The 18,860-nt window shown below is 40.7% G+C and overlaps 1 protein-coding gene across 9 annotated transcripts in view; it reads right to left on the bottom strand.

The window, feature by feature from the left end:
* The window catches only part of TNIK (TRAF2 and NCK interacting kinase), a 381,221-nt gene that overhangs the window by 45,510 nt on the left and 316,851 nt on the right, over positions 1-18,860 (bottom strand). For all 9 annotated transcript variants that reach the window (XM_081954743.1, XM_081954744.1, XM_081954747.1 and 6 more), the window contains 4 exons: positions 12,951-13,057; positions 8,232-8,395; positions 6,544-6,641; positions 148-332 (listed from right to left, as the gene is read on the bottom strand). In XM_081954743.1, coding sequence (XP_081810869.1) covers positions 148-332; positions 6,544-6,641; positions 8,232-8,395; positions 12,951-13,057 — 554 coding nt within the window. The remainder of the gene's footprint in view (positions 1-147; positions 333-6,543; positions 6,642-8,231; positions 8,396-12,950; positions 13,058-18,860) is intronic.

Below are 18,860 nucleotides of genomic sequence, written 5' to 3'. Positions count from 1 at the left end.
AAACTTCTTTCCATCGAACCAGTTCTAGGTGCCCCAAAAGGTTTGGGGGCCGCCATGTTTATAATGTCTATAAAACATTATTGCAACCAGCAATTCAGAAATGAGATGCATTTGTGGGTTTATCTTCACCAAGAGAGGATGTCTTACATAAGCCGTGGGATGTCGCTGACAGGCACAGTGCCATCTTGTGTTTCACTTTCTCCGTCTTCTTCCTCCTCTTCGCTGCTTTCAGACTCCTCGCTGGAAGAGGAATAATCGGTGACTTTCTTTAAAGGCCGGTTGGTTTCTTCAATCCGCAGCTCCCGCAGTTCTTTTGCTAAAGCAGTCAGATCCTGTACGAGAAGGGAAAAAACCAGAAAGCAACATGAATTTTCACCTGAACTATAGAAGGGACGGTATGAGGATTAGGAAATGCAACAGCCAGCTGATATAGAAGGCAAATATTATGGAATGTATAGATTTTGTGATACAACACCCTGGCTTTATACTAACTGAAAACCTAACAGCAAACTGCTGACATATAGGTTACATGTAAACATGTGTTTATGAGCCACAGTGGCGCAGTGGGTAAAGTGCAGTACTGCAGGCTACTTCTGCTGCCTGCTAGCAATTTGGCAATTCAAATCTCACCAGGCTCAAGGTGGACTCAGCCTTCCATCCTTCCAAGGCAGATAAAATGAGGACCCAAATTGTTGGGGGCAATAGGCTGACTCTGTAAACCACTTAGAAAGGGCTGTAAAGCACTATAAAGTGGTATATAAGTGATATTGCTATTATAGCCTTCCATGGACATGTTCATGACCAGCAAGGGAAGGGGAAAATGACATCTTGAACATTATGTCATGCAAATGACACAAATGAACTTGTGTCATCTGCATGATATTGTCATGACACACAAACAAGCTCATTATGATAGATTTAGCATACCTAAATCTATTGACAGCTATGGCAGTTACAAGAATGCAGTCGTCATCACAGTAAACTGGGAACAATGCCATCTCAGAATGGTATTGATTCCAAATATACATTTTGGGTGATCCCCAAATGTCTTCCACTTAAACACATTCAATGAATTGAATAGGAATTGAATAGGAATTGCATGAGGTCAGCCACGACTGAGTACCATGGACTTTAGATTATGCTAACTGAACTAACGTTGGCTATTATGTTTCCCATACAGGCATGTCGACCTCTTTATATCAATTTCTCTAGAAATTCAGTGCAACGTATCAAGTGGGTTCCTTATCTATGATCATCACTAACAATATACAGTATATGTAAAGCTCACACGATAGCTTAAATCATGCAGAGTCTTGGTGGGGAGTGGCTAGAGTGCAGTACTTCAGGCTACTTGTGCTGACTGCCGGCTGCCTGCAATTTGGCAGTTCTAATACCACCAGGCTCAAGGTTGACTCAGCCTTCCATCCTTCCGAGGTGGGTAAAATGAGGACCCAGATTGTTGGGGCCAATATGCTGATTCTGTAAACCGCTTAGAGAGGGCTATAAAGCACTGTAAAGCAGTATATAAGTCTAAGTGCTATTGCTATGCATAATGACATACAAAATATATAGGCAGAGTGCATATTTTACAATATGTGCATGCGATGTGCATGTATACATATGCAAAATTGGCCATGAATTGTAATGCTAGAACCTAGATTACTAGACACAAAGAATTTTCTAGTTAATACACCATTTAAGGTTCCTCATTTATATCTTAATAGTGTTGTTTTGAGGCAAAAAGTTGTAAGAACTGTACAGAGATATTTATTGTAATCTTACATGCTTTCATGGCCACACAACGGAAAGCAGTAGGGCAAAAATAAAAAGCACAATAGGTTTAATTAAATGAATTAGAAGAGAATGCATTAAACACACACAAGATGATCAAAACAATTGCAATCAACTCTCTTACAACCTCTCCCTATATTAAGTCTAAGGAAACTATTAGCATATTTGCTCAGATATAAAAGATTAGGGAAAAAGAAACTCATTGAAAAAAATTCAAGTTTCTATACTGTTGGTTTGTTTGTTCCTCTGGCTGTATTCGTTATTCCTGCATCATACAATTATTTTTTTTTTTAATAAAATGTCTTGGAATGTCTTTTAAAAACAAAAATAAACAATCCTTTACAACCTGATAGGAGAAACTGGGATTTTTTTTTTTAAAAAAAACCCTGACAATCCAGTCTCAGTGGAGTTCTCTTTGATATTTCTGCACTCAACTTGCTTGACTAGGTCAAGTCTACAGGGATTGTGTAAGGAAGACAAAGAGCGAAGTGCCATCTTCCCTCTACCCATCAAGGCTAATACTATTCAGGCCAAATTGTGAATCTTTCTAGCCATTTTGTAAAACTTCATGAACAAAATCTATCTCAAGCATATTGAACTCTGGGCAGATTGATATAGAAATAGAAAAAAATCAAAAAAGATGTTGAGACTCTAGAAAGAGTGCAGAGAAGAGCAACCAAGATGATTAGGGGACTGGACGCTGAAACATATGAAGAATGGAACTGCAAAAGTTATAAATGTAAAGTTACCCAAATTCCCCATTCCATATTAGAGGTAATCTTCTTTGCAAATTTTAAGACGTTATAAAATCAGAAGTCCCAAAATATAAATAATATCCAACTGAAGTTTTACTTCATGAAGCTAACAATTCAAACTTTGCAATGTTATCAAATTCAACACACAACACTGCCACGTAACAAACTGATTAACTCGAACAGTTTATTAAAACAAAGATTATCCTAAAGTTACAACGTATTAGCATAACATTGCTATGCGGGATTATTTGTTCTGCTTTAAAAGCAAGGCTATTTAATTCATTAGTGTGAGGATGAGACTACTGATGATTACTGATTTATTATCCCAGTGCAAAAATATTGTGAATCCTACCCACAAGGAATTCTCAACATTTTTTAGTTAATCTAATGTTTTGTGAGAGGAGATTGAGGTATAAAAGGCAGTTGTTCAAGAAAAGAAAGTAAGATAATATTTGGGATTACAACCGTAATTAGGAGTTGTGAACACCTACTCCCACAAAATGATTAGGGGACTGGAGGCTAAAACATATGAAGAATGGTTGCAGGAACTGGGTATGTCTAGTTTAATGAAAAGAAGGACTAGGGCAGACATGATAGCAGTCTTCCAATATCTCAGGGGTTGCCACAAAAAAGAGGGAGTGAATCTATTCTCCAAAGCACCTGAGGGTAGAACAAGAAGCAATGGGTGGAAACTAATCAAGGAGAGAAGCAACTGAGGAGAAATTTCCTGACAGTTAGAATAATTAATCAGTGGAACAACTTGCCTCCAGAAGTTGTGAATGCTCCAACATTGGAAGTTTTTAAGAAGATGTTGGATAACCATTTGTCTGAAGTGGTGTAGGGTTTCCTGCCTAAGCAGGGGGTTGGACTAGAAGATCTCCAAGGTCCTTTCCAACTCCGTTATTCTAAATTCTCAAATTCTCAAATCTAAAAATTGGAGGAGCAAATCTTATGGACGATGCCTTGAAATATGTAGGAAAGGCATGCTCAAATAATGGGCAATAAGATTAAACATCATCACCATCAAGCCAACATTAATAGTTTAAGGAATATAATTATAGATGAATGTTTTGACACTTTTATTTCTACTCTCCAGATGAATACAGTCTTCCTATTCCCACATCCCACTGTATTCTTTTTTATATACAATTAAAGAAAACAACAACTACAGCTTCTACTACCAACAAACATAATTAATTTTTGGCCTAATCTAAGCAAATATTTTCATTGCTAACAAATCAATTCCTAAATGCTTAGGTCAATCCCCCCCCCCCTCCCATCCCCAAATGAAAACAAGTTCAATTAAGATTTGGGCAGCATGAATATTTTTTAATATACCTTTTCAAAGTCTAGTAATGAATGACTCATTCATTCTGACTGGATTGTTTCCAATTACCTGCAGCAATACATGGTATTACTTTTAAATTAGTCTGCTCACCATCATCCAACTAGAGAATTAAATAGTAAAAAAAATTGGCTTATACACTCTCAAACTGCAACCCGATTATAATTTGGATATCCAAGGTAGAGCTTCATAATTACTGCTCACAAATCATTCAAGCAAGAGAAAGGAACTCCCCTCCCCAAAAAACTGGGCCTAAATGTTTCGTTTCTTAGGTTTCCAATCACACATGAAAACAACAATTTTAATCCACAGTGTATTACAGATACACTGGTGTTCAATGTAGCATGTCTCAGAGTAGCTTTACATGGTTGGAAGATTTGCTATAATTTCAGAATGTAAGATGATGATACTTCTGTGAATTTCTTAACCTGCATGAACAAAAACTATAATAAAGGTTCTTCATATGTTTTAGTCTCCAGTCCCCTAATCATCTTTGTTGTTCTTCTCTGCACTCTTTCTAGAGTCTCCACATCTTTTTTACATCGTGGCGACCAGAACTGAATGCAGTATTCCAAGTGATGACTTGGTAAGGCCACACTTGGAATACTGCATTCAGTTCTGGTCGCCACGATGTAAAAAAGATGTGGAGACTCTGGAAAGAGTGCAGAGAAGAGCAACAAAGTGATTAGGGGACTGGAGACTAAAACATATGAAGAACGGTTGCAGGAACTGGGTATGTTTAGCTTAAGAGAAAGAAGGACTAGGGGAGACATGATAGCAGTGTTCCAATATCTCAGGGGTTGCCACAAAGAAGAGGGAGTCAAACTATTCTCCAAGGCACCTGAGGGTAGAACAAGAAGTAATGGGTGGAAACTAATCAAGGAGAGAAGCAACTTAGAACTGAGTAGAAACTTCCTGACAGTTAGAACAATTAATCAGTGGAACAGAAATTGCCTCCAGAAGTTGTGAATGCACCAACACTGGAAGTCTTTAAGAAGATGTTGGATAGCCATCTGTCTGAAACGGTATAGGGTTTCCTGCCTAGGCAGGGGGTTGGACTAGAAGACCTCCAAGGTCCCTTCCAACTCTACTATTGTATTGTATTGTATTGTATTGTATTGTATTGTATTGTATTGTATTGTATTGTATTGTATTGTATTGTATTGTATTGTAAAGGTACCAATCATCTTTGATGTAGTAGCTAGTAAAGGTCCTGACTTATTTTCCTACATTGGCTTCAATCTGGGATTTGCGAACGTACTTGGACCAGTTGTCTTCTCTTTCTTCAGTTTAGATCTCCTAATTTGGAGGGACTTATAGTTTTAATACATTTAATAAACTTATAAATTTAATAAATAAATAATAACACATCAGAAAAACCCCTTCAGTTAGAAATAAAACAAAAATTACTAGCTGAGTGTAGGCAGAAAGATAAAATGTCAGAAAAATCAGGAAGTAGGTTAGAAACAAACTAAAAGTTATCGAGGGTAAAAAAAAAGAGAAAAGCAAAATAACAAAGTAATTTCTTCTGCACCCTGTTCCAATTTTGAAATGCCAAATGTCAAAACGCAAAATGGTATGAAGTGGCACATTCAGTTTACGCCTTTGTGAAATCTCTAGCAAAAATAATGGTAGTTTAGATTTGCCACAGGCGAAGGGATATTTAATTAAATCCCTTCTTGTCTACTTCTTTCGGTCAGGAATCAAGGCATTGAGCTGGCTTTCGGTGCTTCATCCTGTGCTGAACCAACCCACAATTTCTTGAAAAATAAGCCCAAAATAAAAACAAGTGAAGATCATGACAACAAGGTCAACAAACGATTAGGAACTAGACAGACAACTGTCTGTACAGGCAGTCCTCAACTAGTGACCGTTCGAAGTAACAACACTGAAATAAGTGACTGATGACTGTTTTTCACACTTACGACCGCTGTAGCATCCCTGTGCTCATGTGATCAAAATTCAGACGCTTGGCAACTGACTCACATTTATGACTGTTGCAGGGTCCCAGGGTCCTGTGATCCTCCTTTTGTGACCTTTTGACTAGCAAAGTGAAAGGGGAAGCCAGATTGACTTAACAAGCATCTTACTAGCTCAACAGCTGCAGTGACTCACTTAACAAAGGTGGCAAGAAAAACCGTAAAATGGGGCAAAAGTCACTTAACTAACTTCTCACGTAAACTTTGGGCTCAACTGAGGTTGTAAGTCGAGGACTACCTGTACTATAGCAACTTACAAAAGTACCGTATTTTTCGGACTATAAAACGCATCGGTGTATAAGACACACCAAGATTTCGAAGAGGTAAGTAAGAAAAAAAAAAGTTTTTGCCTTCCCTCACACCCCAGCAGCTCTCTGCATGCTTCAGCAGGGCTGAAAACACTCCCGGTTTTGCCTTGCCCCAGCCCTGCTGAAGCCTGCAGACGGCACCAACATTTCCAAGATCTTTTTTTTGGGGGGGGGGGGAGGGGGGGGGAGAAAGATACTTATACTCCGAAAAATATGGTACCTGAACTATACTTTAAGTGTGCTTGATACTTCTTTCCTCTCCCCGCTCCCCAAATCGAGAGATGATTCATGAAATTAAGAAAAAGGAGCAGCATGTGCTGCTCATCTATGACAGATGCCTATCACAAAAGATGCATGGGACTCACAGCAGGTCGACTTGGTCGGGTCATCTCCTTGCTGTCTTCCTGCTTTACCTTGGCTGGTTCATGTGGGAGGATGGGTGATCCTTCAAGCTTGGCATTTCCTGAGCAAAGAAGAAATCCAGTGTAAAAAGGATTAAAGATCAAATCAGGGAGGGAGCGTGAGGCAGGGGGAGGTGATCTGCTTTAGAAAATCCCATTCTCTTGGGTGCTCACTGTAATCTTTTCTGAGCCTAGATCTCAATGGGTACATGCTGCTCTGAGAGAAACTCCCATTCCTTTCTCACATCACTGACATTTTGGTATTGGTCACATCTGTGTAATACAAGTTTCTCCAAAATGGGGTCCTTTCCAGGAAGTTTGGCTTAGTTTAACCTGTACCTGAACTCTACCACTTGAAATGAAAAGGTGAGGTCACAAAGACTGAATTTCCCATCAGGAATACATCTTCAAAGCCTTGTGAGGAACCTACCTGTGGAGGACTTTTCCCTTTGTGTCGGATTTATTAACTTCATACCAAATATGAGATGGAATGTGGTGAAATTTTGGAATCACCCCATCAGGGAATAAAGTTTGATGCTATGCTATGGCCTCAGACTGGTCTGGGCACCTCCAGATGTATGGACTTCAATTATTGCTGGAATTGGATAAGACTGGTTTTAAGAAAAGAAGGACTAGGGGAGACATGATAGCAGTGTTCCAATATCCCAGGGGCTGCCACAAAGAAGAGGGAGTCAAACTATTCTCCAAAGCACCTGAGGGCAGGACAAGAAGCAATGGCTGGAAACTAATCAAGGAGAGAGAAGCAACTTAGAACTAAGGAGAAATTTCCTGACAGTTAGAACAATTAATCAGTGGAACAACTTGCCTCCAGAAGTTGTGAGTGCTCCAACACTGGAAGTTTTTAAGAAGAGATTGGATAACCATTTGTCTGAAATGGTGTAGGGTTTCCTACCTAAGCAGGGGGTTGAACTAGAAGACCTCCAAGGTCCCTTCCAACTTTGATATTCTATTCTATTCTATTCCCTGCTTTGACCATTGTCTTAGTCCATTCATTTGGAAGACACCCAGGTTGAGTGGATTATTTGGTTGAGGATTCTTTCATCTGCCAAGGACTTCTTCAGTTCTCTACTGCAGAAAGAGGAGATAGCAAATTGGTACACTGCCTCCCCCCTTACTGGCATCCATTTCTTCAACATTGAAAGCCTAAAGCATCCTTCACTCAGGAACTAACATTTTGTCCCCCAAGCTAAATGTAATGAGATTTTAGAGATCTCGTCACAACTTACAAGTTAACCACAAATTTGTGATCCTGTGGAATGGGGACTAAATATGTATGGTTTAGAGCTGGACAGAAGCCTGGCACCTGTGGGCATTCTCTGCTGATTGGTAGTGTGAGGTTGTTCACCTCTTTGTGGCTTAGCATGATGTATCAACCAAATGACTTAATACTATTAGCAAACCAAGGTGATACTGCTTGTCCAATAACCATGGCTAAAATATCCTGCCCTTAGCGTTACCTAGGAAGGCAGATATTCAAAACACAAACAGAGTTAAGGACACAGGGAGAAATGAAAATTCTTTCTAGCATTACAGGTTGTCAGATGATAATCCAATGGGTGGGGCATTTCAAGCAGCAAAAATGAAAGTAGAAGAGGACAAACAGTAGGTATGAGAGTGGGCTGAGATCTCACCTCTGGCTCGGTTCCGTTCACTGGAGCCAGCTTGGGATCCAGGCTGGGAGCCGGCCTGTGAACTGGGCTGTGAACTGGGGGTGCTGGAGCTGGAAGAACTGCCACTGCTTGTCCTCTGTATCAGGTTTTCTATGATGGGCTCTGTTCTCCGCAGGTCTGGGTTACTGGGAACAGGAAAGAAGAAGAGGATGTTGTACCTATTTATTTGTTTTCCACCTTTATTTTATTTTTTTATAAATAGTTCAAGGTAGTAAACATACTTAACATTCCTCCCATTTTCCCAACAACAGCAACCCTGTGAGGTGAGTTGGGCTGAGAGAGACTTATCCAATCACCGAGTCAGCTTTCATGCTTAAGGCAGGACTATAACAATCTTCTGGTTTCTAGGTTGGTGCCCTAACAACTAGACCAAACTGGCTCTCATTTTATCTATTCATCTATTCCATGAATACTTTAGAAAGATTCTTGTGAATTAGTAAGGTGGGAGAGGACCCTTTGATGCTTCCCTTGGTCAATGCTACAAGTGTTCATAGAAGACATTTGATATTGAAGATGGCAGGGATCTAACAGAACAACAACCAGGCTACTCTGGTTTCTAATGCCATGAGCATCTAAACCACAGCTACCTCTTTCGTCAGAAGAGAGCAAACTGAGGCTGAAGACCACGAACATCATTTTTGGGGACCCTTAGATTAAATTGGAAGTTTAGTCATTAAGTAGAGCAGGGGTGAAATTCAGCAGGTTCTGGAGAACCGGTAGCGGAAATTTTGAGTAGGTCAGAGAATCCGCAAATACCACCTCTGGCTGGCCCCAGAGTGGGGTGGGAATGGAGATTTTGCAGTATCCTCCCCCAAGAGTGGGATGGGAATGGAGATTTTGCAGTATCCTCCCCCCAAGAGTGGGATGGGAATGGAGATTTTGCAGTATCCTCCCCCCAAGAGTGGGATGGGAATGGAGATTTTGCAGTATCCTTCCCCTGCCATGCCCACCCAGCCACGCCCATGGAACCAATAGTAAAAAAAAATGAATTTAATCACTGAAGTACAGCCAAAAGAGCCAATTGATAAAACTTCACTGTAAACTCCAGTGAAAAAAATAACCGATGTCATTCATGCTTGGTCTTTCCCTTTCCCCAAACAAGTTTACGACTACTGCACTGGGATGGAGTAGATTTCTTCTCCTCCAGGGAGAAAACTGCTATTTCTGTTCTTTCAACAATTACCTGTTGACCCAAAGATCAAATAGAATAAGGCAAAGCACTGCTACCAAACCGTAAAGCTGAGACCCTGCAGGAACGTTCCCAAACTATTTCTTATAGCTGTAAAGTAGGAAAAGTGAACGAGTATTGTGCAAGCCTGAAAGCCCTACACAATATCTTCACAGAGTGAGAAGCTATCATTTCCCATTATGTCAGCGGACCAGGCTTACAAATCATTGCTGGCTTTGGGTACTATCAATTCTCTAATCAAACCTCTGGAAAAGATGATAAGAGACCCTGGATGACACTAGATGAACTGTATTATCTAATATCTGCATGTGTAATCACAGCTTCATAGGAAACAAGGGACAACCTAATTACATAGATATGATCTTCGAGAAATAAATAACCATCAAATAAATATTGTGCCTTATCTGTGATCATCCATTTATTTAAATTTTTTGCAGCATACCGTTTTGATTTCCTTAATTTCTGCAAAAACAGTATCTTAAAAAAACTGACTTATACGAGATATGTTAGGAGATGCAGTAGCACGACCAAAATAAAGTCATTAAGAGTAATGGGATGGCAGTCATCAAATTAAGGAAATCAGTAAATAGCAAGTTTAAAAAAAGTCATTCTGAAACCAGCTGCAAATATTCTATGATGTATGTGTATTTCAGCTACCATGGATTATACACCAACTAATATTGACTAATCTATTTGCCTTGTTCTAGTTCCCTCCAAAAGGCAACAAATGAGTTGATCTTGAGATAACTGAAAGGACCCAGTCTCAGTCTCAGATGTGAATATTCATTTACTGTAGAACACACTGCCCAGGTATGTTTTTTCACACTGTCCCGCTCCAGGCTGGCTGTGAGGTATTAGAAGAAACGAAGTACCACACGCCTAGAAGGAGCTTCTTAGCTGAAGGATTCTAATTTTATCCTGTCCAATCTTTTCTTTGATCTCACAATATTAGTGAAAATTGCCTACATAGCGTAACAAAATTCTAACATTGGACATTGAATTTGAAAACCAAGTGCCTAGCTCCAAGCAGCAACCAAGTGCCTAGCTTCAAGAAGCTTAAGGCAAATGCCTTAACAGAAAGTCAGACTTGAACAAGAGGAATCTGGATTTATCAGGGATGGAATTCAGCCGGTTCGGACTGGTTTGGGTGAACCGGATGCTAATTTACATCTGGTTCCCTGAATTGGTAGTTGGAAGGACTGGCTGGCCCTGCCCACCCCATCCCGCTTCTCCCAGGAGTTTCCACAAGGCCCATTCATCATGCTAGGTAAGTGCAGGGCCCGGTAGAGGCTCTGGAAGGGTGAAAAATGGGCCTCTCGGAAGTCCGGAAATGGGCCTTTTCCGGTCTCTGGAAGGCCTCCAGAGCCTGGGGGAGGCCATTTTCGCCATCCTGGAGACTTGAGGAAAGCTTCCGGAGTCTGGGGAGGGCAAAACCACCCTCCGCTCACCATGATGCAGCCCGAGTAGGCCACACCCCTCATGGCCATGTCCACCCAGCAACTGGGCAGAGAACTGGTTGGTGAAATTTTTCAATCCCACCCCTGATTTAAATCCTGCCTGTTGGGGGCGACACACGTATATGTGCCTATTGTACAGACATTCCACCTTTTCTTCTAGAGGTGGTAAGTGCTGGAACTCAGTTTTCTTGGTTCGTATCCAATCTTCTGTAGCTGCTCTTAAACTGTTCTTATATTTAAAGTGAGATTAGCAAACCCTACCCTGCTCTTTCTCTCAAGAGTTCAGATCCCAGCAAGGAGGAAAGGTGAGAAAAGGGCAGCTATGTCCAAAATAAAGCAGGGTAGCTTTTATGCATGCCACCTTGAGTGGAAAACTATATTGGCAAATAACACATAGATTAACTTTTTTAAAGTGGGTCATTCTAAGAATAACTGACTAGTTTTATTCTGTGTTTTCCAACCCTACACCCCAAATTCCATCCGGTTGGGAAAGGCAGTTATGGAAGATGAAACATTTCTATGCCTGAGTACAACACAAATATTTTCAGACTGGTTGCTGCTAGATTTGGAAGTTTAGATGCAGTATGAGTGAGGTTTCCTAGGGAAAATCCACAATTTGCTGCCTTTCTGAGCAAACCTTTCAATCTTCTACTTAGACCGTGTTTGTTGTACATTGCGGTGCTCAAAAAAAGAGTCTTGGGGTTATGGCTGCTTTGTATTTTATCACTGCAATAGGATCTGCAGTGTGACGCAAAACACAAACTAATTGAAGAAAGAGCAAGAACTCCTAGATCCAAGACTTACATCCTTTTAGGCAAAGATTGCTGCTATTGTATGCCAGAAAGGACATTTGAAATATTGTGGAGATGTATGCTTGCCAAAGCCTTAAATAAATCTTAGCTATTTCCTATTTTACATCAATCCTCTTGCTCTTAATGCATTAGCTTAGTTAAATCAGATTAAATCCTCATTTATCAAGAGCTGAAATAAGTAAGGTCTATTGCCCAGCATAATATGAAAGATAAAAATAACATCTAAATCTAAATCTAAATCTAAATCCATCCATCCATCCATCCATCTGAAATATAAACAAATAATCTACTCTGAAAGGCAATGGATCCCCAGAATTTCAGGAAATATCTGAAAAGGTGCTGGCCAAGATATGAACAGAGGAGATGCAAAAAAGGGGACAATTAAAAGACTGCAGCAACTGGGGGTTTTGAATTCAAGATGAACCGAAGGGAAGAGGGGGTAATCGATGCTACTACGGAGACCAATAGGTTCCCCCCCCCCCCCCATTTCACAATGTAGTTATCTGCTAAAATTACACATAGGAAGATTTGGGATTGTCAAATTTGCTTCCATCAGCTACTGTGATGGACCACTAGCTTAGGCAGCTTTTAGGGGAAACCAGACAAAATCGTGGAGAGGACTATCAGTAGTTACTTGTTTTGATAACCCAATATCACTTCCTTGAACACAGGTAGTGAACAAGTAACTGGTATCTTAAATAACAGTGGGAACAGGGCTATCACAATTTTAAGATGATTTATGAGCTTCCCAAATACATCTGGTTACCTTTTTATGGCACAACACTGAGCTTGATGGGATCTTGCTCGAACCAGCCAGGATCTTTCCATATACCGTATTTTTCGGAGTATAAGATGCACCAAGATTTTGAAGAGGCTTCTTTTTTGAGGGAGAAAGGTGCGTCTTATACTCCGAAAAATACGGTATGTGTCCATTATGTTCATGCTCCTTTGAGATTTTTTTAAAACTAAAAATGGTAGGGACAGGACTTTCATGCAAAATATGTGCTCTCCCACATGCCTCTCTCATTGTGCACCACTATTCAACACTATCTGAATAAGGTAGGAGGTTCTCTAACGTGTTATGATCCTCTTATCCACATCTCAAGAGGGTTGGGGAAAGGAAATAAGACATTCTTCCTCCAGAGAACATTCAGCTGTGCCTCTTTTCTAAATCTAGCGCTTCAGATGTAGGGACAGTAAGTTTTATCTTGGTTGGCCTTACCTTGCTCTTATGGGCTGTGATCCGAGTCGAGGTCCTAGAGCATTCCCATTCCCAGGTGAGTTCTTCCGAGCTAATGCAGGTGAAATGGAAGTAGTTCGTTGAGGCACCTGTAAGAAAACCCAAAGCATGCTGGCTACTACTGAAGTTCTGCTGCCAGAAGTAGAATGAGACAATTCGCTGTGGCCAACTCGCTGTGGCCAACTCACCATTGCCAACTCGCCAAGAGCCAACTCGCCGGGGGCAATTGCCACAGGGCAATTGAACAATCCAACTTAATTACTTAAAAGAAATAACAATTATTTTATTTTTTGTCATGCACATTTCATTTTGTCCCTCCTTTTGCATCCTTTCTTGAGTGATTCTATTCCATTGTTTCTTTGATATTAGTGTAACTCTTGTCCCACAATGAGTTGCCCCACGCAAGTTATCCTGCAGCGAGTTGGCTGTGGCAAGTTGGCCATGTCAAATGGTCATAGACCCTCCCGGACTTGTCCAACATATTACAGGGAATGACTGACTACCAGGTTAGGCAAATTTGCCAGTGAAATGTCCTCTAATTTCTTCTGGAAAGATAGAGCTATTTATTTATTTTTCAGTGAAGCAATTATAAACTGCACCTGGTGTTTTCACAGCACCTTATTAAGAGGGAAAATAGCATATCTGAAATGCATTCATTTTAATTCCGTAGGGTAACTTACTTGTTTCAATAAAGGCTTGATGATGTTTAAGTTGCTACACCAATATATGGTTTGCAGAAAGTCATATATGGGAACTAAAAGTTCCCAGATTTTTGGAGAACTGTCCTACTGTGTCCCACAGAAACCGAGAGAACATTCATTTTTCATCAGAAGCCAGGAATTTTCTTTGAGAGCTTGAAGTGGCTTACATTGGGGGACTTTCTCTTCTTTTATCCCTACAACAAGAACTCAGGGAAGTGAGTTGGGTTGAGAGTCCACAAGTGGCCTGTAGTTATCCAGTGTGCTTCCATGATTGATTGGGAACTAGAATCTGGATCTTCTGGCTCTGGGTCCAAGACATATTATATTACAATGACATTAATGATGATAGTAAGGTAAAGGTAAAAAGTTCCCCTCGCACATACGTGCTAGTCATTCCTGAATCTAGGGGGCGGTGCTGATCTCCGTTTCAAAGCCGAAGAGCATCGCTATCCAAAGAAGTCTTCGTGGTCATGTGGCCGGCATGATTAAATGCCGAAGGCGCACCATCCACCAAAGATGGTTCCTATTTTTCTACTTGCATTTTTTACATGCTTTCGAACTGCTAGGTTGGCAGAAGCTGGAACAAGTAATGGGAGCTCACTCCGTTATGCTGCACTAGGGATTTGAACCGCTGAACTTTCTGATCGACAAGCTCAGCATCTTAGCCACTGAGCCACCGCGTCCCTCGATGATGATGGCATTTTGTTATTATAATGAGACATTGACTGCAGAGAAGAAGTTCAGCAACACTATTGATTTTAATGTTATCCTGGGGATTAAGAGCCACTGGAAGATTCTAACAGTCGCTAACTCAAAACAAGGCATACAAAAATTCAATGGAGCATTAGCGTGATAGGCCATACAAATACGACAATAAGAAGCAATGCAGAGATGCGAATATCAAGACGTTACTGCCCTATATATGCATTTGCACTATTTTAAGCCAGATAATTGGTTCATCTAGATTGGTACTGTCTATCCCTAGTGTGGGGAAGTCAGCCTTCCAAATATTATTGGATCTTGGGTCTCAATGGTACAAGCAGAGTCGTGGGTGATGGGAACTGTAGTTCCCCATCAGAGTTGGATGAAAGGGTTTGGGTTTCTTTTGCTGCCACTCAGTTTTTAGCCACCTTTTTCTTTCCATATTTACTAGAGATGCCCAGGACTGAACTTGGGATCTTCTCCATAAAAAGTATGTCTGAAATACAGCCCAATCCCAAAGCAAGCCATAAAGTAGCTTGTTTAGCAATGGCCTTGTTCAAAGAGAAAAAGGCATTATGAATATACAAATACTTGATGATTATTTAGACAAATATTTATGGGAGGTAGATTTGACTATTATATACACATTCAGATTTTTAATTATGTACAGATGTTCCTGTGATGGTTTGTGATCTCAAACAACAAATTATTTCTGAACTGGTCTGAAGAGAAACACCATTCCACAGTTATGGCTATCTAAAATGTGATAAAATGGAAGAGAGTTATGTGGAGTGAATGTTGTATAATAGGCACATACTTTGAACTGTGACCTTGCTGCTGAACTGATGAAGAATGTGTTGCTATTATTAGTGGTGACATTAATAATGGAATGATAATATTTTTTTTATAATCCTTCTAATTACAGAAAACCTTGAGGCAATTTTCTATAACCATATCATTAAGGTAGAAAATAAAATAAAATGGAGTAAGAACACAAGAAAAAATATCCTTTAAATGGAATGTTAGGCAGAGTTAGTGATAAGGATGTCGATGGAAAAAGGTACTATGTGTGTGGCTTTTTTAAAAGAGAAGTGAGAAACATGGCATTTTGGGGCTGGTGGAACATAGAAATATAGGGTATGCCATAGCACCGGTGCCACAAAAGGCGAAATCCTCTGTGCTACCATCAGATAGACCCATGATGGTGAACCTATGGCAGACGTGCCACAGGTGGCACACAGAGCCCTCTCTGCGTGCATGCGAGCCATCGCCCCAGCTCAGCTCCACTGCGCATGCACGCATACCTCCTGCTGGCCAGCTGATTTTTCGGGTCTCTGTCAAGCATGCGGGATATGCACACACATGCGTGGAGGGGGTCATGTGTGCATGCACCGGGGGTTTTGTATGCAAGTGAGGGTGGCCTGGGGGAGCACAGGAGGCTGCGGCACGCCCCCTCCGCCAGGTGTCCCATTTTTGGTCTCAGGAGGCTGCAGGGAGGCCTGCTAGGCCCAAAATGGGGCACGGTGGGTCATGAATGTATGTATGGGGAGAGGGGAAAGTGTGGGGAGTGCGCACATCCAGAGGGGGCAAACAGGGGTGGTGGTGTGCGCATTGCATTATGGGCATGGGCACGTGCTTTCGGCACCCGAGGACAAAAAGGTTAGCCATTGCTGAGGCAGGCTATAGGGCATTTTCTTGTGTTTCCAATATGTGAACATTTTTCTTGTGCTTCCGTTAAGGGGCGTTTTCTAATGCTTCCAAAGTGTTCAATTTGCAGATGAAATGGAGTATTTCACGAATAACGTCATACACAGAAGATTTCAACACGAAATCTTTTGCACACTCTTCATAGATAAAATATTTACAAATAACCTGGTCCCAAAGGTGCTTTTTTCAAATGGCAACTGGACTTTTATTTTTCCCTGAAGACCTTTCGGTTTCCTTAAAGACTGAAGGCGCTTCTTGGATGAGAAGTGAAATGTCTTCAAGGAAAAATAAGGTCCAGTTGACTTTTGAAAAAGGACCTTTGGCACAACTATGACCTGAATGACTGAGAATCTCCATAGACAACCCGGTTCTAACTGCATGCAATTTTATTCGAAAAGAGTACTTTATAACTATTTTGCCTCTCTACTTCATGTGAATAATTCATTTTCAGTGTTAATCTCAGGGGATTAAAAGTTTGTTGATGCCACTGCTCAAGCAATTTAACACATTATCCATAGGTAATGGTTCTAAAATGCAGTTAACCGAGAGCTCCATCTCTTAAACTGGTTGGAGATCTCTCTGTGGTCATCTTATTGCCCAATTACCTAATCACAAAGACAATCCCGAATTCAAGACGGCTTCCTCCCTTTAAGATTGGACACAAAAACCTTGCTTGTTTTCTTCACCATTGTTCCTGGGGAATCTAAGGTGACCTTCTTATTTTGAAAAGAAATTATTGGGGGGTGGGGAGAGAAATCCCTAATCTTTCTCAGTAAATATTGTATAAATTGTTCATGACACCGGTGTAATTTTTTTCTCTGGGGGAAAAATATACAAGGAGCATCTCTTTATATCTGATTTAATCGATCAGCTATTTGTTTTTTCCTTTATTTTCATATTTTCATATTTGTGCAATCCAAGATTCAGCATGAAAGAGAGACTATTTTTTATAAGAGCCTTAAAGAAAACAAAGCAGTATCTGCATTAGTAGTTTGGAACAGAGCCTTAGATTGCAACCTAATAGTCATTTCCTTAGGAGAAAATCCCATGTATTTCAGTGGGACTTAATTCTAAGTAGGTGCCTATGGAATGGCATTAATTAAAGAGCGACTGCTACCATCAAATCGTGAGAGCATTAAGATTCTGGAGCGTTTGTACAATATTCTAACTAATATTGATTATATCTGGAGGCATGATGTCAGCCTGGAAAGCTTACAGGTTTGATCCAGTATGGCAAGTTTTGTGCTTACTGCAGATTTCTTTTCTAAATGCAAAGCCGGGAGTGAGAGAGAAGGGAAGGGAAGACAAAAGACAGACATGCCACATCCTCTGCAACATTGTTTTAACAGCCTTTTATATTATATGTCAGCTCGCACAGCGTATTGATCTCATGCATATATACTTTTAACGGCTTGATGCTGGAACCTGGAACGCCGTAGCCAAAATAATGCTGGGGAATGCTATAAGGATTTGGGTTCAGACTGAGATCTTATTCCTGCCTTAGATTCCATGCAGCAATCGATGGTTTTGATGTCTGCTTCTTGCCTTGGCTGGTATATTCTGTTAGAGGTTCCAACACACACATCCCCATGTAGCTCATATCTAGAACAGAATAACAGAGTTGGAAGAGACCTTGGAGGTCTTCTAGTCCAACCCCCTGCCTAGACAGGAAACCCTATACCATTTCAGACAAATGGTTATCCAACATCTTCTTAAAGATTTCCAGTGTTGGGACATTCACAACTTCTGGAGGCAAGCTGTTCTACTGATTAATTGTTCTAACTGTCAGGAAATTTATTCTCGGTTCTAAGTTGCTTCTCTCCTTGATTAGTTTCCACCCATTGCTTCTTGTTCTGCCCTCAGCTGCTTTGGAGAATAGTTTGATTCCCTCTTCTTTGTGGCAGCCCCTGAGATATTGGAACACTGCTATCATGTCTCCCCTAGTCCTTCTCTTCACTAGACTAGACATACCCAGTTCCTGCAACCGTTCTTCATATGTTTTAGTCTCCAGTCCACTAATCATCTTCGTTGCTCTTCTCTGCACTCTTTCTAGAGTCTCCACATCTTTTCTACATCGTGGTGACCAAAACTGGATGCAGTATTCCAAGTGTGGCCATACCAAGGCATTATAAAGTGGTATGAACACTTCACGTGATTTTGATTCCATCCCTCTGATAGAATCCCGCTTGATTCTATCTCTAGGATCATTTGATTAAAGGAAGAACAGGAAATTCAGCCAAACATTCTTATATTCTATGTAGGTAAGAAAACAACTTGTACAGGTAGTCCTCAACTTACGACAGTACATTTAGTGACCGTTCAAAGTTACAACGGCACTGTGACAGGGGCTGCCACAAAGAAGAGGGTGTCAACCTATTCTCCAAAGTACCCGAGGGCAGGACAAGAAGCAATGGGTGGAAACTAATCAAGGGGAGAAGGAACTTCGAACTAAGAAGAAATTTCCTGACAGTTAGAACAATTAATCAGCGGAACAACTTGCCCCCAGAAATTGTGAATGCTCTAAAACTGGAAGTTTCTAAGGAAACATTTCTCTGAAATTGTATAGGATTTTCAGCCTGAGCATAGGGTTGGACTAGAAGACCTCCAAGATCCCTTCCAACTCTGTTATTCTATTCTAAAGGTAACTTATGACTTTTGTTCACACTCGCGACCATTGCAACATCCCTATGGTCATGTGATCAACATTCAGGTGCTCAGCAACTGGTTCACAGATACGACGGTTTCAACGTCCCGGGATCATGTGATCTCCTTTTGCGAACCT

The sequence above is a fragment of the Natrix helvetica genome (assembly GCF_964273705.1).
Source record: "Natrix helvetica genome assembly, chromosome: 5".
In the NCBI taxonomy this organism is placed as follows: Eukaryota; Metazoa; Chordata; class Lepidosauria; order Squamata; family Natricidae; genus Natrix; species Natrix helvetica.
Note: the sequence above shows the minus strand (reverse complement) of the source record. Positions and strands in the feature narration are given on the sequence as shown.